This window comes from Podarcis muralis, chromosome 4 (assembly GCF_964188315.1).
Source record: "Podarcis muralis chromosome 4, rPodMur119.hap1.1, whole genome shotgun sequence".
Classification (NCBI taxonomy): domain Eukaryota; kingdom Metazoa; phylum Chordata; class Lepidosauria; order Squamata; family Lacertidae; genus Podarcis; species Podarcis muralis.
Genome location: NC_135658.1, coordinates 69,899,391 through 69,922,213, shown reverse-complemented (window position 1 = coordinate 69,922,213; position 22,823 = coordinate 69,899,391). Strand labels below are relative to the sequence as shown.

At 40.9% G+C, this 22,823-nt stretch overlaps 1 protein-coding gene across 8 annotated transcripts in view; it reads left to right on the top strand.

Moving 5' to 3' along the window:
• STS (steroid sulfatase) overlaps window positions 1-22,823 on the top strand; it is a 102,321-nt gene that overhangs the window by 19,710 nt on the left and 59,788 nt on the right. For 4 of the 8 annotated variants that reach the window (XM_077927528.1, XM_077927531.1, XM_077927533.1 and 1 more), the window contains 5 exons: window positions 6,534-6,716; window positions 8,768-8,889; window positions 9,743-9,865; window positions 12,711-13,134; window positions 19,815-19,951. In XM_077927528.1, coding sequence (XP_077783654.1) covers window positions 6,571-6,716; window positions 8,768-8,889; window positions 9,743-9,865; window positions 12,711-13,134; window positions 19,815-19,951 — 952 coding nt within the window. In that variant the 5' untranslated portion in view covers window positions 6,534-6,570. Of the gene's footprint in view, window positions 1-6,530; window positions 6,717-8,767; window positions 8,890-9,742; window positions 9,866-12,710; window positions 13,135-19,814; window positions 19,952-22,823 lie in introns of all 8 variants that reach the window. The other 4 variants (XM_077927529.1, XM_077927532.1, XM_077927534.1 and 1 more) reach the window with 2 other exon arrangements.

The following is a 22,823-nucleotide window of genomic DNA, read 5'->3' as shown; positions in this document are numbered from 1 at the left end:
TAAAGGTACCCCTGCCCGTACGGGCCAGTCTTGACAGACTCTAGGGTTGTGCGCTCATCTCACTCTAGAGGCCGGGAGCCAGCGCTGTCCGCAGACACTTCTGGGTCACGTGGCCAGCGTGACAAGCTGCATCTGGCAAGCCAGCGCAGCACACAGAACGCCGTTTACCTTCCCGCTAGTAAGCGGTCCCTATTTATCTACTTGCACCCAGGGGTGCTTTCGAACTGCTAGGTTGGCAAGCGCTGGGACCGAACGATGGGAGCGCACCCCACTGCGGCGATTCGAACCGCCGACCTTTCGATCAGCAAGCCCTAGGCGCTGAGGCTTTTACCCACAGCGCCACCCGCATCCCAGACAGTCATTATACACATGAAAATAACAACAACAACAATAATAGAGATTTACAATTCTGCTTCATAACCTTTAAATGTTCCTTATATCTGTTATACTTCATGCTCTTAAAATTTTGTAACAAGTGACTAAGAAATTAAATGTGTTGTTATTGGTGGTGTTGTTTTGAAATTCTTTCTACCCACAGTTTTGTTGAGCTCTTTGCAATTGGCAGGTTGAAATATGTATGTCTTGTGTAGTTTAACATTTGTTTAATTAAAGATTGGTTTAAAAGCTGACAATGATTTCTTCCTTGGATATTTTCCATAATATAAAACAGCCACAATCTCTTTCCTAATGTATATATGTAATTATTGCTGTAGTTTACAGGTAATTAATAGTGTATATGTTAATTGGGTGTCATACTGTCTACTGAAACATTCTTTTAGTAGCTTTGTTTGTAGTATCAGGATATTAACAGGACTTTTAATTAAATTGTGCTTTGATGAATATCAAATTCACATTTTATTTGGGCAACACAACAAATGATTCTTTGCTTGTGGAAGGCAGAGGTTGAGTCTCCAGTTTTTCAACCCAGGACTAATTTGCACAGCAAATAAACATATTTGAATTAATGTATTTGGTTTTTTTCCATGAACAGGTTTTTGTTGGTTTTGTTTCTTTTGCATTTTGAATCAAAGTGGTGCACCAGCAAAACATGTCCACTTGTGTCTTGAATTAATGATGCATCTCCTTTAATGGAAGCATGTAAACATTAAATGTCTAGACAGATTACAATATTCTGTATTATTGTAGAATTATGCAAGCCAATTGATGCCATTGCTTTGACTATACACCCATCTACTTTGGCAAACATTAAAATTCCCAGGACGTCAAGGTAGTATGAGTCCCTTGTTATTCACATAAATCTGCCTTTCCCAAGCTGGTGCTCTCAATGTACTTTGGACAACTTCCATCAGCCTCTCCCAGCAAAAGCAATAGACAGGGATGGTGGCAGTTTTAGTTCAAACAAGGTTGGGGAAGATATAAAATCTGAGGCTACTCCAAATATCTGATTAAATGAACATTTGTTGATTTATTTATATAATAAATGTTCACTCTTGTCTCTCTTGATACCACAGTGTTGTTGTACAACTCTAAATCTGATCTAAGACATTCCATATAGCCTGGAAGTTCAGTAGGTGCATGGAATTTCATTTGGCTTCTCCATCATGGATTCGTCTCCTTTTCCCTAAGAGTAATTTAGTATTTTCATAAGATTCTTCTTTTATCATGGAATTCTGTCCTTTAGCAGTCACAAGCCTGACATAAGCACTCTTAGGATTCTCCTCAAGGCTAGTTTCCAAAGCTTATATTCAGACACTGGAACCAGACTGTCATGAGTGAGAGGTGGCCAACAGCCCGGAGAAATAGGGCAGGGCCAGAATAAGGAGGTTATTAATTTCAGCCAGATGCTGAGGCAATTGCATTGGAGAAGAGAGCAGCAGACAGTCTCTTACAAGGGTAGAAACTGTGAGGATAAGCTCAGAGATTGGCTATATCCAGAGTTTAAACTCTGTCCTGCCCATAGTATTTTTAGAACTGGATGACATGCCAGATACGGACAGAGCCTTCTAAAGGTAGGATTGATCAGCTCCTATTCTAGAATTCTGAAGGATTGAATGTTTACCATCCCTATACTCTATGCTCACCGGAGCCACAAAATGAATGAAATTGGCTCCTTCTCAGCCAAGACTTACTGAAGTGTCCACATACAGTAGGGGTGGACAACATGCTGCTCTCCAGATGTTAGACGACAATTCCCACTTTCCCTGACCTTTGGCCAAGCTGGCTGGTGTTGATGGGAATTGTAGTCCAACAGCTATCTCTGACACTGGCTGATCTGATCTTTTCAACTCAGTTCAGAGAGAAGTGACAATGTACAGGTATTTTGAAAAATTGCTGATGCTCATTTGTTTTGTGGGATGGATTAAAACACATACACAAATGTACACTCGCCCGAATGCTTTCTACATTTGTTACCTTATATTGTAATGTGCTCCATGCTTCCCTGAGTATAATGTTTGTAGGTCAAGGCTTACCTCAGTGTGGCCTCCTGTGGAAGGAGATGCTCACATCACTCCCCTCTGACATGGTTTTGCCCCAATGCCTTCTCTATCAGGAAAAGAAAAAAGCTGTGTTTGTATTATGGTGATGACATTGGTTGAAGCCACATGTGAATCTTGAAGGAGTAGACCAGTGAGAGAATGGTCCCTCTACGTCCTGCCCCAGGATGCTATCTGTGTCATGTGATTGGCATTTGAGGTACAGCACAGCCAGATGTCTCAGGGATCCTGCCACAGATCATGTATGCGAGACAGTCTTCTAATTGCTTCCTTCACCACCCCACAAAAATAATAAAATGAACTACCCAGGATACCCAGAACCTAGCTTCACATGTCCCAATGGGCAGAACATAATAAGCATATTTGTTCAAACACACAAATGCCTATTGTTGGGTGTGTGGCCCAATTCTTATTCACTCCATGTCACTCCATGTACATTTTTAAATTCAAAAATTAATTATATGTGATCGTTAGTTATAGGCGTTCCTAGTGTAGTATGGAATATTTTATTTTGTCAAATCTGACAAGTTTAATACTTGCCTTTTCTAGATACTCTTGAAAACTCCTTGAACCAATTAATTTCTCACGGTTCCTTCTGTATTTATATGTTGATGTATTCCTCTGAATATTGATTCTCTTAGTAATAACATCTTACATGCTAAACAAGAAAGCCAGGACCAACACATCTAAAACACTTCTGCGGAATATTGAATTAAAGAAACATTGTAAAAACCAGGCAGTTATTCATTGCTTTGAAAAATGTGTTAGGGGGTGAAAATGGATTTGAAGGTTCTTCAAAACAAAGTGGGCTGCATCTGCTATGTGTTTCTGGAATGATCAAGTGATGACAAGCAGCTAATAGGTGAGAAGACTGAGCTTACTACTTTCTCAGCCTGTGAAAGTATGTGTACAGGATTGCAGATACTAATGAAGTGTCAATTTATTGTGTAGAAGACCAGAGGGGAGTGGGAAGATAGCAAATATTAGAGAGATCATTGTAAAGGGAAAAAAACAATATAGTGTGGTGTGATGGAATCAATCTCTGAGCATTCTTAGGCACAGGAGAGGGGGAGAAAGGTTTTGTATTATAGGTTTATACTGTTCATTCCCAGACAGGTTGAACATAACATTTCCTGTGTAGCATCTTGTATTGTTTGTGCTCTGTTGGCTCAAGGGTGGTTTCTATCAATGGGAGTATTTCAGTAACTGATGCCGGGACTATACAGTAAGATTCGTTTGAAAGCAGGTTTACTATCTCCGATGTCAAATGCATATTCAACAGGTTGCAATAACATTGATCCCTCCTGCCCTTATCCCTGGGCTCATAAATCTGTTTGGGATATCAATATCCTTTATACTAATAGCAGACCCATTCTCTGAGTACTGATCCTTATCAAGCCAACATCTACACACAAGGGAGAGATAGCAACAGGCTTGGAGAAAACTCAAGCTTTGCACAACAACAACAACAACTTTAGAAAAATATTGAATATCATGGGAACCATATTTGAACAATATGATCCTGCTTTGCAGGGATGCTGTGTGAATAATGTTATGCAACCACATGAACAGGACAGATCATGTGGCTCTTTCCCACTTGATTGGCAACTTCCTTCCCTGCATCCCTTCTCTGCAGGGTCCATATTGCATGAAAAAAGACCCACGCAATCAGCCCCTTCTATGTGTTCATGTTATCTGCACGCCTAAACCTGAATGGTGGGATAGTACTACAAAGAATAGATATCCCATGCGCTGACACATGTGTGAAACAGCAGCACAGTCTGCCTTCAGCTGTGGCATTCTCCTCCCCCCCGTAACATTTTATTAAAACTGGGAATCCTGTCCACCACCAGAAAAGGGCATTGCTTCTGGTGAAAGTCTTACACTAAAAGTGAAGCTGAACATTTAAGTCGGTTTCGTTACAGGATAAGATAGCAGCTAATGCTTTTGCTTGCTTGTGAATGTTTCATTTTGCTTAGTGTGGCAGATGTCAATTATTTTTAATTAGACTGGCAAGCCCATTTCCTTGAGGCTGACACAATGACACCTACGAGGAATATTGTGCTTCTCAAACAGAGGCATTCTTTGCTGTCATCAAGTATGCACATTGGTTTATTGTTATGGAACATTGTGCAGTACTGTGCAAACTGTACTCTTCAAAAGAACTGGCTGGTCTTCAGGACTGCAGTTTTCTTCCCCAGAAAATATGAAAGGAAAAAGGAGGTGAAGCAATTGCTTCTTGCTGAATCAACGTTCACTGCCAAGAGCATTTCAAGCTTTTCATCCCCTTTCTTCAGGCACAAAACTCACCCAAACTTGAACCCCCTTCAGGTGTTTGTTTATTATGTTATCCATCTATCCTGTGCCTTCCTTGCTTCAGCCTGAATTTATGCATGGATGTTTGACTAGGGAAAATCTGCAAGCATACAGCTGTAGGCACATAAACTTTCATGTGATCTGAAACGCTACATACTGTAAGTGGAGCCCAGTTCACATGGAAGCTGACACATGTAGGTTTTTTTCCTCTTAATGCCCCTCTGTTTAATTTTGCAAGCCCTCTGTCCGTCTCACACATGTGACCCCGATCACATTTTTAGTACAAGTTCAGTGCACAGTGTAAGTTTTTTTGACTGCCGTGTGCTCCCTACTCCTCCAAGAGAATGGTCTGTTTAGGTCTTCATATCCCGCTCCTGTGTTTGGGGTTTCACAATTTTATGGAGCTCTCAAGAAGCTGTTTGTTCACTAGTTTGGACTGCACTACTTTGGGCTTGGGCAATGCCTTGCGTGTCAAGGCCCCGAGACCTCCCCCCATCTGCTGAATAATAAAACACATGGACACCAGTATTTTAGGTTAATGGTCGAATAAAGGCCACAGCATTATTGGTTACAGAATGTGAGTGGTATTGGCTTAGGCAATGGAATTGAACCGACTATATCTGACTCCTGCCTGCCATGCGGGTAGTCCAGTAAGGGTCAATCACCAGTAGGGGGAGCTCTGTTGATGTTCATCAACTGAGAGCTCCTCCAGGGTCCCTGCTGGGGTCGTGGCATGGCCCTAGCCCATACCAGGGCTTCAGATGAGAGCCACACCCACAGATCCCTTTAACGGAATACCCTTAAAGAGGAGGGGCAGGCGATGGCCACAACCTCCCCTCCCATGAACCAGGTTTTACCAATTCCTAAACCGCCAAACAAAGTTGTGACAATTGCTACGAGGTAGGCAAAAACCCAATGGCTGGTGGCAATTTGCCAAGTGCAAAAATTCCTACCAGGCCCCCTCAACAGGTGACCAGCCGAGGTCCATAGCAAGGCCAAGGTGTCGAACACATGAAAAGAGGGTGGGAGGGTGGTTGATCCACGGAAGCAGGAAGCAAGAGGAAATTCCCTGGCCACATGGCTGCTTAAATGTTGTAAGCCACCCCCACCCCGGCCAACCGGATTGGTCAGCTGGGAGCCGGGACGTGGCCTGAACCCCTCTATGATGCGGGGGCACTTCCAAGCCCCACTGTGCACAGGGAGAGCATGTGGTCTGCCCGGAACACCGTACCACAGGGAAGTGGAGCGGCCTTCTCAGCTTCCTTAAACAGACTGTCAGTTTCACCAGCATAAACAACTATTGGGTTCTTTAGGTATCCTAAAATCATGTCCTCACCTTCGCCTAGATGGAAAATGTGAATATACCTTAATACTACTTTATGTCAGATGGTAATTCCACAGATTTTTTTTTTTTGCCCAGAAAGATCATTTTGGGGAAAAATATTCAAAAGTCCTTGAACGTCATCTAATATGTGAAAGATTGACTCCTATTGTTTGCTACATTTCAGCTTTTCTCTTTCAGCGAAACTATGAAAGGAAATATATTAAAATGTTTTAAAATGCGAAAGGTCAGACTCAACAGGCTGCTTCTAAACTTTAATAACACGAGTAATTGGTAGAACTGTGTTTCCTTTTCATGGTGTTCTCATTGTAATGGCAAGGTCAATTATTATGCCGATTATGAAAATAAATATAAAGCAACATTTTATATTGTTTTATATAAATAACAAATGTATAAAACAACGTTCTTTTATCAAGCAGGTAACTTTTTGAAGCATCCTTGCCCTAAAGCACCAGAATGATGATCCTTCTTCCTGTGATGCTTTATCTGTGGCCTGTAAGCAATGCTATTAACGAAAGGATTTCAAAGCCCAATATTGTATTATTCATGGCTGATGATCTTGGCATTGGAGACCTGGGATGCTATGGAAACACAACTTCAAGGTTTGCCAACACACTTGATAATATATATGTACATTTGGCTTTAGCTTCAAAAGAGATTGTTCTGGGCAGAGAGCTTGTGGAAGATCACAACCACAGTTGTATTAGGAAATAGAAACATGTCCCATGGTTTGGTTGACTATGCCTGATTCATGCAAATGCTGGATTAGTGGTGGTAGTCCCATCCTAATCCAAGTAAGGATTAGTGAAACTGGTCCTAAGGGGATGGCTTTATGTCTCTTTCTCCCCACTCGTGCCACTACTGATACTTTAAAGCCCTAAACGGCCTTGGTCCAGTATATCTGAAGGAGCGTCTCCACCCTCATTGTTCTACCCGGACACTGAGGTCCAGCACCGAGGGCCTTCTGGCAGCTACCTAAGCAGCAGAAAATAGCACAATCTTTTTTTTAAAGGTGTAGCAACAGACCCTCCAAATGTCCCTATTTCCCAGGGACAGTCTCGAATTTATAAAACCCACCCTGGTTTCTGATTTGATCCTAGAATGTCCCGCTTTTCCTTAGAAATGTCGGAGAAATGTTGGAGGGTATGGAGTTATGTGACCCCTGAGCCAAGGAGATAAGTAACTATACAACCTTTAGAAGACATCTGAAGATAGCCCTGTATAGGGAAGTTTGTTTAAAGTTTAATGTTTTTATATGTAGGAAGCTGCCCAGAAGGGTTGTGCCAACCCAGTCAGATGGGTGGGGAATAATAATAATAATAATAATAATAATAATAATAATAATGGAATACAAAATCCCAATTTTCATTGGAGAAAAGTTGGAGCGTATGTAGTCAATTAAAAAGCTGCTTTACCTAGCTGGAAAATGCATGAGAGTAGGCCCCAGGTGAACTTCCCTGGTGAGCACATCTTACAAGACAGCTGCCACCACTAAGATGGTCCATTCTCCCAATGCTACCTATCTCACCTGAGGAAAGGCCACAAAATATTATCTCAGTACATAGGCAGGCTTGTGTTGGAGGTGATCTGTCAGGTACCCAGGCCCCAAGCTGTTTTAGACTTCAAAAGTAAGCATGATTTTATTTATTTGTTCATAAAAAAGTATACACTGCTTGATTGTTAAAAACAAAAAAAAACAACAACAACCCAAAACTCAAAGCAGTTGACAAAAAGATAAAACCAGGGGAAATTTACAATACATTACAACGTGCAAGAGTTAAAATTCTAAAACAGATAAAAATTCACACCAACATTTCTAAGCATTAGAAGTTTGAATCATGCCCAGAAATGGATTGGAAGGCAGTGCAGCTGTTTACGTTCTGGCAATATAATATGTTTCCATATTCAATCTAGCAGCTGGATTTTGAACTAAATGCAGAAATTCCAAACAGTCCTCAAAGATAACCCCATGTACATTACAGTAGTCAGAGCACAAACATACACAAATAGACTGAGAGAACAAAACTATCGTGAAAATACATCTTTCTCTCCCCAATATTTGAATGAAGAATGAAGAAATACAATGGATTGGGAAATATGAGTTACAGTTTGTTTCAGAACATATAGCCCTTAAAATTTAGACTCACTTCATGCATCAGGGTGCAAGATTAAAACACAGACATGTTGGTTCTTAGTGTATTGATTTTGATTTGATGATTGAAATGTTAAAAGAAAAAAGGACTATGGACTCAGCTATAAAGCCGCAAATAAAAAAAATCAAAGTGTGTTGTAAAGTTCAGTATACAAATGTGAAACTAGATGGAGACAGTGAGCTATGCCAAATTCAATGTATTTTTCAAAATGTATTTTTTTTTTAAAAAAAAGCATTTTCACAGTGTTTTTTATATGTGTGTAGATTCCACCTATAACTCTGGCTGCAACCCTAGACAAATGTAGATACACCTAATTGCATTAACTCCAATGATCAAAGGTGCACTCAATTCACCATAAAATTTGGCTTCATGTTGGATTTGTATGACACCAACTGATGCACTATAAGCCATAACGAGAACTTTAAATAGTCTGAACTCACTCGTCTTTACATGTTCAGAATACATGCCCTTGAATTTGTCTTCTTCTTTTTTCCCTCCAGGACTCCTAACATTGACAAGTTATCTAAAGAAGGAGCAACACTGACTCAACACATAGCAGCTGCACCACTATGCACCCCAAGTAGGGCATCTTTCTTGACAGGCCGCTATTCTATCAGATCAGGTAAAGGATGTTCTTACGCCATTGCTAGATATCAGGGCACAGCAATTCAAAGTAAGGATGGAGAGAAACAAAGCAGAAGACCCACCACTCCATCCCTTGTACTGCTGGGTCTTGGCCAACACAGAATGCAAGGGCATCGTAACTTGTCCACCACACCAGCTCCAGGCTGGCATAGCTGTGGAGTCTGATGATCAGTCCCTTGGGGAATCTGCAGGGCTCTGGACCCAGCACATCCTAAGTTGCCCTTGCCCTGCCCCCAGCCCAGAACACCTTGTTTTGGGGCTGTCAGTGGTAGCTTTCTGGCTTGGCACAGTTGGGGCTTCTGATGTGGAAGAGTCCTCACCAATACTGGTGCTCCTCACTAGTAGGCATGCATCTACATGGGTGGTGCTGTGGTCTAAACCACTGAGCTTCTTGGGCTTGCTGATCAGAAGGTCGGCAGTTCAAATCTCAGCAACGGGGTGAGCTCCCGTTGCTCGGTCCCAGCTCCTGCCAACATAGCAGTTCGAAAGCATGCCAGTGCAAGTAGATAAATAGGTACCACTCCAGCGGGAAGGTAAACAGCATTTCCATGCGCTCTGGTTTCCGTCACGGTGTTCTGTTGCGCCAGAAGCGGTTTACTCATGCCAGCCACATGACCGGAAAGCTGTCTGTGGCCTGAAAGCAAGATGGGTGTTGCATCCCCATAGCCGCCTTTGGCTGGACTTAACCATTCAGGGGTCCTTTACTTTTACCTTAGACATTCATCCATTGGTTTCAGTGCGTCTCCTCATCTGACTATGACCAACATTATGTCACCCAAAGTGTGTAACTGGTTTGCCTCCTATTTGAAAGTAATTTTTTATTCCTTCAGGAATGGCTAGCCTGCACAAAGTTGGGGTCTTCTTGTTTTCTGCTTCTTCTGGTGGACTCCCTATGGAAGAAATAACATTTGCTAAACTTCTCCAGCAGAGGGGTTATTCTACAGCTCTCATAGGTATGGCTGATTAACATGCTTCCTTTATCTATTGGTCTTGAGAAATTTATATCCTGCTTTTCTGACCCAGACTTGTCCCGCAATGTAATCTACATGCTAAAGATGGGCTTTCAACTAAGTAAATGAAGCAATTAAGAAAGAAAAAAAACTGGAAATGCCTACAGAAATTCCAAACAATAAAATATAGTCACTGAGACTTTCTGTAATAACTTTTTTTTTTGGAAAATGACTTTTCAATGCAGGAGACAATTCTTTGGGGCGAGGTTAGCCATTAGTGTAGGGACGCGGGTGGCACTGTGGTCTAAACCACTGAGCCTCTTGGGCTTGCCAATCAGAAGGTCAGTGGTTCGAATCCCTGTGACGGGGTGAGCTCCCATTGCTCAGTCCCAGCTCCTGTCAACCTAGCAGTTTGAAAGCACGCCCAAAAAGTGCAAGTAGATAAATAGGTACCGCTCCGGCGGGAAGGTAAATGGCATTTCCATGCACTGCTCTGGTTTTGCCAGAAGCGGCTTAGTCATGCTGGCTACATGACCCGGAAAAACTGTCTGTTCATAAAGGCCGGCTCCCTCGGCATATAGAGTGAGATGAGCACGCAACCCCAGTGTCATTCCTGACTGGACTTAACTGTCAGGGGTCCTTTACCTTTACCTTAGCCAATAGTAGTAACAGCAGCCCCACACCTTGCCTAAACAGGAAATGGCAGCATTGGATCTGTGAGATGGTTATAGTCCACCTGAAAAGAAGATAAGAAGCATCACACCCCACTGTGATCAGATATCTAAGCCAAAACTAAGCTTAATGGGAAACAGAACATTCAGGGGGATGACAAATCCACCTAGTGGCTGTGCCCCCTTTTGTAGGATCAGATACATTGGCAACCAAAAATACTGGCCTAACTTATCCAACCTGATTTACTTTCCACCATGAGGGTAAAAATAAAAACAAAATAATGGCATCTACATTTCCAAACGCTTTTGAGGAAACGAGGCACAAATTTAAAAATGAGAATGTTCACTGAAAACAATTGATAGCCTTTGCATTTGCTTGTGGATTCAAAAGTGCAGTTCTTGAAAACAAGATGCTGAATACATTCTGCAGTTTCCATGGATATTATGGTCATGGAATAAAAAAGTGGGGGGGGGAGCACTGCAGATATAAAGGTATTGGATCCATATGTTCGTAGCCCTAATCTTGAGTCACTGTTTCAAGATCCCATATGATTTGTTTGCTTATTTATTTTTTTCATTTGAAGAGTTTATACATTGCTCTCCAAACAGTAGTCATTTAGCCTGGCTAACATACCTCTCAGTCAACATGACAACAATAAAACATTGATCGCTCACATAAAAATAAAACAGAAGAACCAGAGAATAATAATAGCAAGATTAAAATAATGCTTGTTTCTTGCTACAATATTAGATAAATATCTGTAATTTATCCTATTTTATTTATGAATCTTTTCTAAAGCATTTACAAACTGCTCAATGTTTTAAAATCCCTACTCAGTATGCAACATGAAAAACCCAATATCATTAAAACAAATGTGCAGCATAAAAGCAGTAAAACAGTAGTATAAAAACAAAGAAAAATAATGCACACACAGGGTCTGATCTAGTGGGTCAGCAAAAGCCTGGGCAAAATGTATGCCTTTACAAGATTTTTGAAGCAACTAATTGTAATTTACACATATACACACAGCTTGATTGCAGCCCATAGAACCCAAATGTATCACATATGGAAGATGGAAGGGCATTCCATTGTATAAGGGAAACAGCAGGAAATGCTCATTTTTGATAACTGCCCTATGATGTTCTGTAGGGTGCTGTACTGCAAGTAGAATTTTCCCCAGAATATTCTAATTTACTCTCTGGAAGCTAAATAGATGTAATGCTCGAGTTGTCCTTGGGTTATTAAATCATGTGTGCTTTCTTGATGGGAAAACTATAGTACGGATCTTGAAAGCTCTGTTAATTTCATTATTGCAGTCATCTACATTCACTTCAATTAACTTATTCATGGAAGCAGCTTACAACTCACCTTGCCATCTAGCCGGCTTTAAATTTGCTCGCACAAAAGCAGTCATTTTAACTTGAAATGTAATGTTGATATAGAGCTGCACTTTGATGATATGAGGCCTTACCGCTCTGCCTGACACCCTGTGAAATTCCAAATTAATCGTAAGAATTGGAAAATTCTCTGAAGAGTAAGAACAAAGAACAGGAGCGTGAGAAGAGCCCTGCTGAATCAGGCCAAAGCGATCTAGCTCATCATCCTGTTCTCACAGTGGCAAACCAGATGCCCGTGCAGGACCTGAGCACAGCAGCTCTGCAATGTCCAGTAGAGTGATGAAAACTTGCACAAAAGATGCATTATTATTACTTATTTATTTATACCCCACCCATCTGGCTGGGTTTCCCCAGCCACTCTGGGCAGCTTCCAACAAAGTATTAAAATACAGTAGTCTGTTAAACATTCAAAGCTTCCCTAAAGAAAGCTGCCTTCAGATGTCTTCTAAAAGTTTGGTAGTTTGACATCTTTGGGAGGGCGTTCCACAGGGCGGGTGCCACTACCAAGAAGGCCCTCTGACTGGTTCCCGTAACTTGACTTGTCACAGTGAGGGAACCGCCAGAAGGCCCTCGGTGCTGGACCTCAGTGTCCGGGCAGAACGATGGGGGTGGAGACGCTCCTTCAGGTATACTGGACCGAGGCAAAAATTGCAGAAAATTTGCACAAAAGAGGAAGGAGGTGTACCAATTGTATAGATATATACATACAGTGGAAAAGATACAAGTCTACATTTTATTTAAATACCTGTTTGAAATATGTGTGTTTCCCCTGCATTTAGGAAAATGGCATCTTGGGATTAACTGCAACAGCAGTGATGACTTCTGCCACCACCCTTTAAATCATGGATTTGATTACTTCTACGGGGTGCCTGTGAACAATCTTAGGGACTGTAAACCTGGTCACGGAAGCGTGTTTGGTGCTGGACTGAAGATGCACACTCGTGCAGCGCTCCGGAGCATGGGGATTGCTCTGATCTCTTTGGCGGTTCTGAATTACATTGGCCTTGTCAGAGTTCCCCGCAGAGTACTGGGCTACTTCTTCTTAATAGCTGCAGTGATAGTTGGAGTTTTGCTGCTCTTCTTTTATAGCTTTCGGAACCTTAACTGCTTCTTGATGCGAAATCACAGTATTATCCAACAACCCTGGAACTATGAGAACCTCACTCAGAGATTCACAGAGGAAGCCAAAAGATTCATAGGAAGGTAAGGGTGTTCAGTTTTAAAGTGTTCGAATTTCAGAGTGATAGTTTGTTTACAGAGGTGCCTGTGATTTGGCAGGTGAACAAAGCACTACTCATTTCCCATCCATTTGTGGCGTTATTGTTGAAAGGTAACAAATTGAGTGTGAAGACAGGAAAGAGCCATATGTTTGTAGACACCCTCTAATTCAGCCCAGAACTTCATCTGTGCTCATTCAGAAATCTCTGAGGTTCAGCTCCTTGCATGGATTCTTACTCGTCTCTCCCCATCCTGGCCTACTGTCCAAAGTCCCAGTCCTTTTCTTGAATTCCTGCTCTGATCTCTAGGCCCTGCCTACACATTCTACAGCTCAGGGTCGCTGCTCAGCTTGTTGTCATGAAGTCAAATGGCAGCCATCAGCTTACCAGGCATGCAGAAAATCTCCTGGATCTGCTGTCTGTGTAACACCACAAATGGGCTGTCAAGATCCTGGCAGGCCTCAGCACATGGCTAGTAGTTAGTGTTAATGGTGGTGACTCACAAATTTTGCAGCTTGCTCTATATAATATAGAAAGATGTATTGAATACTAATCTATTTGTCCACATTGCCAAGTATTGTCCACTCTTGACTGTCAGCAGCTGTCCATTTTCTCCAGCAGAGGTCTTTTGTAGTCACAGTGCATGAGGTAGGGGCTGGGTGAGTGTCACCCTCACAGCTGTGGAGGTTCTGCTACTTGCCAGGACCAGGATGGTTTAGTGAAGTGGTGAGGAGAGTACCAGGTTGGCAGTGGCTCAGGAAGGTGGGTAAGGACCATGTGGTCTCTTGTGCTCACTCTTCCTTTCATAATTGGAAGTGTTGCTAATGTTAATTTGATGGTGCAGTGAACCAGACTTTGAGGGCCAACCCAGACTTCCTCCAAAATTTCATGGGAATGAAATATGAATGGAGATACCCTGAGGAGGAGCAACCCCCTGTTTAGGTATACAGGTGTGGGTCCCCAGTAGGCTTGTCATTTTTATTTACGCAAGGAAAAGAGGTCTAGGACAGGCGTAGGCAAACTCGGCCCTCCAGATGTTTTGGGACTACAACTCCCATCATCTCTAGCTAACAGGACCAGTGGTCGGGGATGATAGGAGTTGTAGTCCTAAAACATCTGGAGGGCTAAGTTTGCCTATGCCTTGTCTAGGAAGTAGGTGTTGCACTCTACTCTGCCAGAAAACTATAATTTGGAATAGCATTCCACCCTGGAAGTTGTGTTTGATATCTTGGCTTTGACTCTGGCACTGGAAAAAAACAATGAGGTGCCTCTGAGCATGTGCAGAGTACTTTCCCCTCTGTACTGCAGAACCACAGTCAACCCTCACACATCTGCAATTAGAGGAAAGGACTTCTGGGATTTGACGTCCCAGCTCTGGGTTTCTGGGAGGTGTCTTCTACGTGTCTCCTACCTACACATTTGTGTCCACAGTCATCAACCTAAATCTCCTATGTCTTTGCCACCATCCTGACTTGCCATCCCAGTCCTGTAAGCAGCAGCACTGCTGCACCCAGCCTCATGCACCATGGCTGGTCTTTTGTATCACCTGTTTTGCTAAGCATTGAACCTAGGGGTCTTCTGCATGCAAAGCATATACTCCAGGTATGGCCCTACACTGGGGTAGCTGCTAAAAACTAGCACGGTGAAGATGCATTTTGCTAAAGTGAGCACCTCTCTAAAAAGGAAGACAAACGAAATATACATGAGTCCCGGTTATATCCAACAGAACTTATTATTTTCCGTCTATATAGCACATTAATTTCAATTTACAAGTGGTTAATGGTGTAAAGAGAGCAGCCCTCATGTGTTAATTATTTTAATTAACACTATAGTCAGTGCATTTGACACTCATGCCTTACTAGAGCAGTCTTTAGGAGATGTTGTAGCACCCTGCTTGTGGTTAACGCTTAGCTGGAATGAAATATTCAACGCAGCAATAGAGAAATTAAAATAATAATTTATTTGTCAGACAAATAAATGAGAGACACAGTGGTATATGCTTACCAAAGCTCTGCCCACTCCAGCCCTGATGGCCAGCACTTATATTTCCTCAGCCCAGCCCCCTTGCTCCTCCTTTGGCTGCCTCTGTCCAATCAGCCTGGTTGAAATTCCTATTGGCTGTTTGCTAGAACCAATCATAAAAGAGACACCCATTTCCTATTACCTTTTATGGGAGACAAAGAGCTATATTTCCTTCTATCCATAAATGGCAGACAAGTAGCCATATATCTTACATTTGCCTCGACAAGGCACCTTAATTACCAGATCATCTTTGCCCTATTGCCCTATTGCCCTATTCACTCCAAAACAGATGGCACATGGTTTTCATTTTTATCTTAAACAGAGATCTTGGGTCCACCTTCTCACACACCATCAATGAAATAAGAATCTAACATAAGAATCTAACATTTCTTACTTTCTAAATCCTTTGCATACTTACATTTAAGCCAATATATTTCATACATTAACATATATAGCTTTTTAGAAGGAAAGGAACTTAGTAAAAACAGTTTCCAAAAGCAACCCCTTAAATTTACACCCTCCTTTCAAGCCAGCTGCTGTTCCTATTAGCTCTTGCCCTTTAACCTTAGGAAGATGTGGCTCGAGTCTGATGGGAGGCACAATAATTCTTACTATTTACCAACTCTTAATTAGTGTTTTTGCAGCTTGATTGTATTCTGTAATTTGTATGGTCAGTATGACCTCTGCTCCCAGCCTGTAACTTCCCCTTACAGCCCTGAGGTACTGCTATAGATCAGGGGGGGGGCTTGATCAAGAAGATAAACAACTGCCTGAGTACTCAGCCAGCTGCTTTATGTCTGGCATGAAACATACAAACATTTGCAAATATATTTTTTAAGCTCATTTTAAAATACAAGCCTTGATCAGATGCCTCAATGTTACCACATTTAAAGGGAATTTACTTCTTTCGAATTAGTCTAGAAGCTATTGTTTTCTCAGTGCATTTCTGCACTGGGATGACGAGCCACTACTGTTGGAGAAAAAGAAACAAAATCACATTCACCTAACTCTAAATAGAAAAAAAAGAATGCTTCTTAAGCACTTTTCTTTTAAAAATTGGTGAAGCTTCTGATTTCTCTGAAATTTTGTGTGGCAAAAGCTTAGAAAATCATCTGTGGGGTAGCCCACAAGAATTATGAGTAAAACATTTGTTTTATATTTGGGATAATAGAGAATGGAGAGTGTGTGCATTTGCAAGAAGAAGAAAAGTTGGACATTTGCTTGAGACTGACAAAGCCTGTTTATAGTCTCATGGATAGCAAAGCATATATCATTCTCTGATTCTGTATATCTGAAGATTTAAGGCTGTGAAATAGGGATGAAAAAGTAAATGTCAAAAATGTATGTAGCTGTTTGAGGGCATAGAAAAATGACTCTGCATAGGAATAGATAACTGAGACATACAATTATTTTGTTTAAAAATATATAAATCTTAACCTTTGAATGGAAGCCAAGCTCTTCTCATTTCTATTCTATATTTGAACAAGATAGTAAAACTCAGCCTTTATTTGTTCCTGACACTTCAGGTTTTTATTTTACACTCATGTTTAAATTTAGTCCTACTTTTAAATGCCATTTTGATATGACACACTTAAAGCTATAAAATGGGAGCTGTACCAACATCAAACTCTCTTTGGCTTAAATAATATTTTGTTTAAATGGCACACTTTTCAGTTTTATAGTTACAAGCAGGGCATTTTTTCAGCCGGAACTTGCCAGAACTCCTCTCAGGTGGGCGCCATTGCCATTGTAGGAGAAGAAGGGAGGCGTCCATTTTCTTTTTCTAGAAAATAGCACTGCTTACAAGTATATGTAGTTTACTAGTGAGAAGGCCATAAAGCATTTCTTTTTGAGGTATGAGCTTTTAAAAATAATAGGATATAACAAGCAATTCCAGAGTTAAAGAGTGCAAAATGAGTACATAGGTATGCAGAGAGGGCATTATTGGAACCTGGCAAGTCCCATATCCTGGCCTGCTGTTCTTCTGCTTTGCTATTTCTGCCTATTCACCTGCCCTCTACCAGGGAGAGAAAGAAACAGAGAGAGCAGTAGGATCCCCATGTATTTTCTTACTATGTGACATGGTGACAACTGAGCCCATTTGCAAAGAAATAAAGAGAAGGGGGAGCAGTAAGGAAGATGAGGAGCCCAAACAAGGAGAAGGTGTACCAACAGCATCCTATGGTACCCTCCAGTTGGCATGGTAGAGGCATTCCATAAGTCTACAAATCTGCATTAACCCATAACCAGTGGATCCACAATCCATTTTTCCAGGTACTTGCTTCCATCCCTTGCAAGGCCTCCAAATATTTATCATGAGGCATTTTAAGCCAATTCACATTTTATCAAAAGGGAAATGGTCAAACTTAAAGTTTGACCTTTAAATTCAATTCAAGGTGGAATTCAGAATGTATCTGCAGATTTTGGACTTTTTGAGAAAAATTAACAGGATATTTTTTACTGTTCTTATTTTATTTATATTTGTATTGTTTTGTTGTTTTGTTGCTTTGCTGTTCACCAGCCTGGTGTCCTCAGGAAGTATGCTAGATTGAAATGTAATATTAATAAGGATAGCAATATGGCTCCTGGCAGACTATGCCTGAGGGAATGCAGGTCTCAACAGAAGAATTGTTGCTAATCTCTGTTGTAACGCCACCTTTATTTGGTTCAAGGAAGCCTGGCGCCAATTTCAACAGGCCTGGCACTCACTAGGCATAAGCAGTATGAGGGAGAGTAACTACAGCTACTTGCTGCAACAGCTGAAGAAATGAACCTATGCTGCCAATTCTGTTACTGGTCTACTTGCTGAAACAGGAGCTTGAAGGCTCTTTTCCTCCATTCAAGCTTTGGGATGGTAATAATAGGAGCCATGTTGGACACCAGAATGGTACGATTCTCAGAACCCTTAATAAACACAGTTCTCGGGATTCTTTAAGGGAAGCAATGCACTTTAAATGTGCTTTAAAGGTATGGTGTAAATGTAAAGAATTGCTAATGGAGGCCACTCCATTTCAAGCTTATTGATGCTTCTTTCCTTTCCATAAAACAAGACATACATGAGAACGGAGGATGGGGGGTTACTCAGGTTCTTTTTATCTCAAAAAATGTGACACACACAGAGAGAGGAATATATTTAACCACCATGAAGAAGAATTATTCATATGTTAAACAATGTTGCATTGGGCTTCTAAGGTTTCATGGCCATATGAATGTGTATGATGTTTTCTTTATTCAAGCTCAGAGTTTACTTTATTGTCCCCTCAATGAATAAAACTTAAGATGTGTTGAGAAAGGAAGGTCTTGGCAAATTGTGTAGAAGGGAATGGCAATAAATTTTCAAAGGAGCTGTTTGCTGAAGTGCTTCAGTTAATAAAACAGGACTTTAACTGTTATTGTCAAATCTCCCTCCCACTTACAAGCCGGTGTGCCATTCTATTTTCAAGGTTACAGAAGAGGTAATCAGTTATGATCCCCACCAGGGTTTGGTGTAAGAAAAATAGCCATCTCTGATTTTCTAATATAAAGGATATTAATAGGTGAGATTCTTCACCTGAAAGCTAGCTGTCAATCAGTGCTGGTAGACTGAAAAAGCAAAAGCAGTGAATGATTTTAAATCCATTGGTATGAACCATTGATTAGATACCTGTTCTTGGAGTAAGAACTCTGTGTTGTAGTGGCATCCTTTATATTGCTTCTGGGGTTGTTATCTCCTGAAAATGGGCATTTGTAATAGAAGTGGTGACTTGTACCTATCCTGTATTTATCGCTCTAATCCTATGTTCCCATTAGATGCCTGTTGCAAGAGATATAAGTTCTCCTTTGCTACTGTTTTTAATCAACCTGCCTTAGTTATTTGGTCCTACTACATGGGAAATGGGATTGCTGTCTTGCAGTTTTAGCTTTGGGCTCTCAAGATCTCTGTTTGATTCATTACTATGTGGTAGATGACAAGAGTTAAGCATTTCCATTCCCAGTCACAACTTCTTACATGGGAAGGAAGATGGCAGGAACATCGCTGTCTGGATAATGTGTATAAAATGTTTTTTTTTGTACAAGGCAAATTACGCAATATGTAATTCTTTGTGTATTGTGTTTATTATGGTTTATAGTGCAATCCTACACAGGTCTACTCAGAAACAGGGTTCACTAAGGTTTATGGGCATAGGATTGGAATCTTTATCAATTAATAAAATGTACTTATTTTCAAATTGTATGCCCTGCATCTCAAGGCAAGAAACCCTTCCACTGGTGGCTAGTGTGAGAAATTCAGGTCTTGATCCTCAGTGCAAGTGAAGGGATATGTTACGAATCATTGTTCTCACTCCTGACACTTTAGAGGGCATGATTTTACAATGAGAAAGCCATTTATTTTGTTGCACGGAACTTGTTGTTTTGGGTTCCTTTGGGAGGAAAGGTTGGATATAAATTAATAAGTAAATGGGAGTCAAGTCACAGAGAAATGACCTTGAACATATCTGAATGGTGGAACCAGAATGACCCAAGAAGGTTGCTCTAGAGAAGGTGACCAAGAGAAAACTCCAAAAGCTGTCTTTTATTTGTATAAGGTTGGCAATGGTTTTTATGTATGCCTTGCATTGCAATTCACTGCATATTATATTCTCTCCTCTCTCTTTTTCTGTTCAGGAACACCAATGCACCATTTCTTCTTTTTGTGGCTTACACTCAGGTCCATACAGCTCTTTATGCATCCCAAGCTTTCAGAGGAAAAAGCAAACACGGATTATATGGAGATGCCCTGGAAGAAATGGACTGGAGTGTAGGTATGTTATGTGGCTTTACATCACCTGAGTTAATTGCCTTTTAGAAATATATGTAGCTTTTTATTTATTTTTTTAAAAAATATTTTATTAAGCAGTTGCTAAACTGCTTAATATGTCAGAATTCTCCAAGCAGTATTTATTTCACAACGTGTATACAGCCCTTGGTTGTAATAAAACGTCAGAGTGCTTTTACGAAAAGAGTAAAACAATAAAATTATCAGTAAAAAGCAGTTAAAACAAGTATTCAGAATATTGGAAAAATAATTAAAATCAATAATAAACTAAAACCTGATCGAAACACAGGACAGCTTCTGAACTTGTCTGAATAGGCTCGCCTGAACAAAAATCTTAAGCAGGTGCAGAAAAGGCGTTTGCCTGATGCCAATACGCAGGAAGTTCCAAAGTTCCTGTCCTGAACACTAAAAGGTTTATTTGTTACAGCCTTCCCAACTTTATCCCTTTTCACGCATACAAATGAAGCACTAGCAATCAGCTGGTAGAGACTGCACAGGTCTCTGCTGGCACTTGCAGCATCTAAAACTACTGTCAGCCTTCGCTCCCTTTTGAAATCAATGGCAGCTAAGTGTGCTTCTCCTTCTGCTAGACTGTATCCATTAGTTAATGCTAGTTATTATTTTGAATTCTAACATACAAAGTGGTGACTTTTCACAAAGGATGGCATAAGACAAACAAGAAAGAGCAAGAAATTGCTCAGGGCACCGAGTCTCGCAATGCCCAGGCTTCCGAGGAGTGCTAATCTACCCGTTTCTGCAAAGGGTCCTGATTTATTTGTCAGCGTATTGGAACGACTCTCCATTTCTAGAGGTAATCATCTGTGAAAACAAGTTTGTGCTTGAAACAATCAAGCTGAAGAGCAGCAACACTAAAAGATAATATTCACCTTTCATTCCTCCCACCCGTTCACCTCCAACTCATTTCTGGTTCAATAAAGCAAAGTACAAAATTATTTTCAGTAAACAATGCCATATTTATTAAATTACCGCAAACTGACTTTCACCTCTGCAGTAGCTGCCTGCTTTATAAGGAACGCTGAAACGGCACGCTCTGATTGCAAGTGTACAGAGTTCAACCTCATTCACATTTCTAGTCCAAATTTAGCACCAAACTTCCGCTTATGAATTGCAAGAGCAATACAAGGCTACAGTGATGGGTCCCCCCCGCCCAAGAATGTAGTTTTCTCATGGCAACTACTATTAATATAGGAATGTAGGAAGATGCAGGAACGTAGGAGATGACGAGGATTGATGGTCTACCCAAAATTACTGTGTAATCTTTATTGAAACACAGGAAATAGTGGTCTACCACTCAGAATTTAGTAATTTTACCAATAATTTCTCCAGGATTTAGTTGGCTAATACCATAGATCTCCTCCTAACTCATATGTTTATGGTGCTCATTCTTTTTTAGTCAGGAAAGCAGTGGCACTCATTATCCAGTTTTTCAGGTAAACCCATAACTATACTGCAAGGTTTTGAATACAGGGACCTGTGTGCATTCTTTCATTTCATTGTAAAATCAAGTTACAGTTTTTGCATAGAAATTGTAATGATACCAGTTCATTGTGGAAATATATCACTCACGAACATTCAGGCTTACTGATTTTTATTTTTATTTTGAAATTCCTCTGTAGCATGTGTGATAGTAAAAAATGTATACTGGGCAAATTTGATACCATCACTGAGTACTGTGGTAGCAATTAATCTTGAACAAATCCAACAAATAGTTGTATTGTTCAGAAAACAATGGGAGGCACTTTTTTGTTTGCATAGTCATTTATCACATCAAGAGACACGCTCAGACTTTTTGATACAATTGAAAACAGCCAGTGAGTGATGAGATGACCAATAAATTGGAAGGGAATAAACCAACATATCCAAAGCTATGATGGATGTTCCCACTCCCTGACTGTTAAGGCGTTTATGAATTGCTATTTGAAGTAGTTTGAAATGTGAGGCCACAGTCATCAAACAATGACTCTTGTAAGCAGTGCCGGATTTACGTATAAGCTAAACAAGCTGTAGCTTAGGACCCCACTCTCTTGGGGACCACAAAAAAAAAAATCAAAGTAAAAAAAACCTGGATGTACATTTCCAAAATATAAGATAAAAAACAAATAAAATAAAACCTACATACAGTGGTACCTTGGGTTAAGTATTTAATTCGTTCTGGAGGTCTGTACTTAACCTGAAACTGCTCTTAACCTGAAGCACCACTTTAGCTAATGGGGCCTCCTGCTGCCGCCGCGTCGTCGGAGCACAATTTCTGTTCTCATCCTGAAGCAAAGTTCTGAAGCACTATTTCTGGGTTAGCGGACTCTGTAACATGAAGCGTATGTAACCTGAAGCGTATGTAACCCGAGGTACCACTGTACAGCAACAGTGTTTTGTGTTGTGTTGGCTCCTATGATGTAAGTAATGGGCCCAGCTGCTTGCCTGTTCTCTAAAATATCACTGGTTTGCTCATTTCTATATATAGGGTGCCTACATTCTGCATGTGCAAATGGCTTTATATATTAGGTCCATAAATTACCATATAGCATATATTCAACACAAAAAACAGTGACAATTTGTTGTTGACCAAGGACAGCTGGACATATAAAGGGCCCCATTACCTTCAGTATGGGACGTGGGTGGCGCCGTGAGTTAAACCACAGAGCCTAGGACTTTCCGATTAGAAGGTCGGCAGTTCGAATCCCCACAACGGGGTGAGCTCCCATTGCTCGATCCCTGCTTCTGCCAACCTAGCAGTTCAAAAGCACGTCAAAGTGCAAGTAGATAAATAGGTACCGCTCCGGCGGGAAGGTAAACGGCGTTTCCGTGCACTGCTCTGGTTCGCCAGAAGTGGCTTAGTC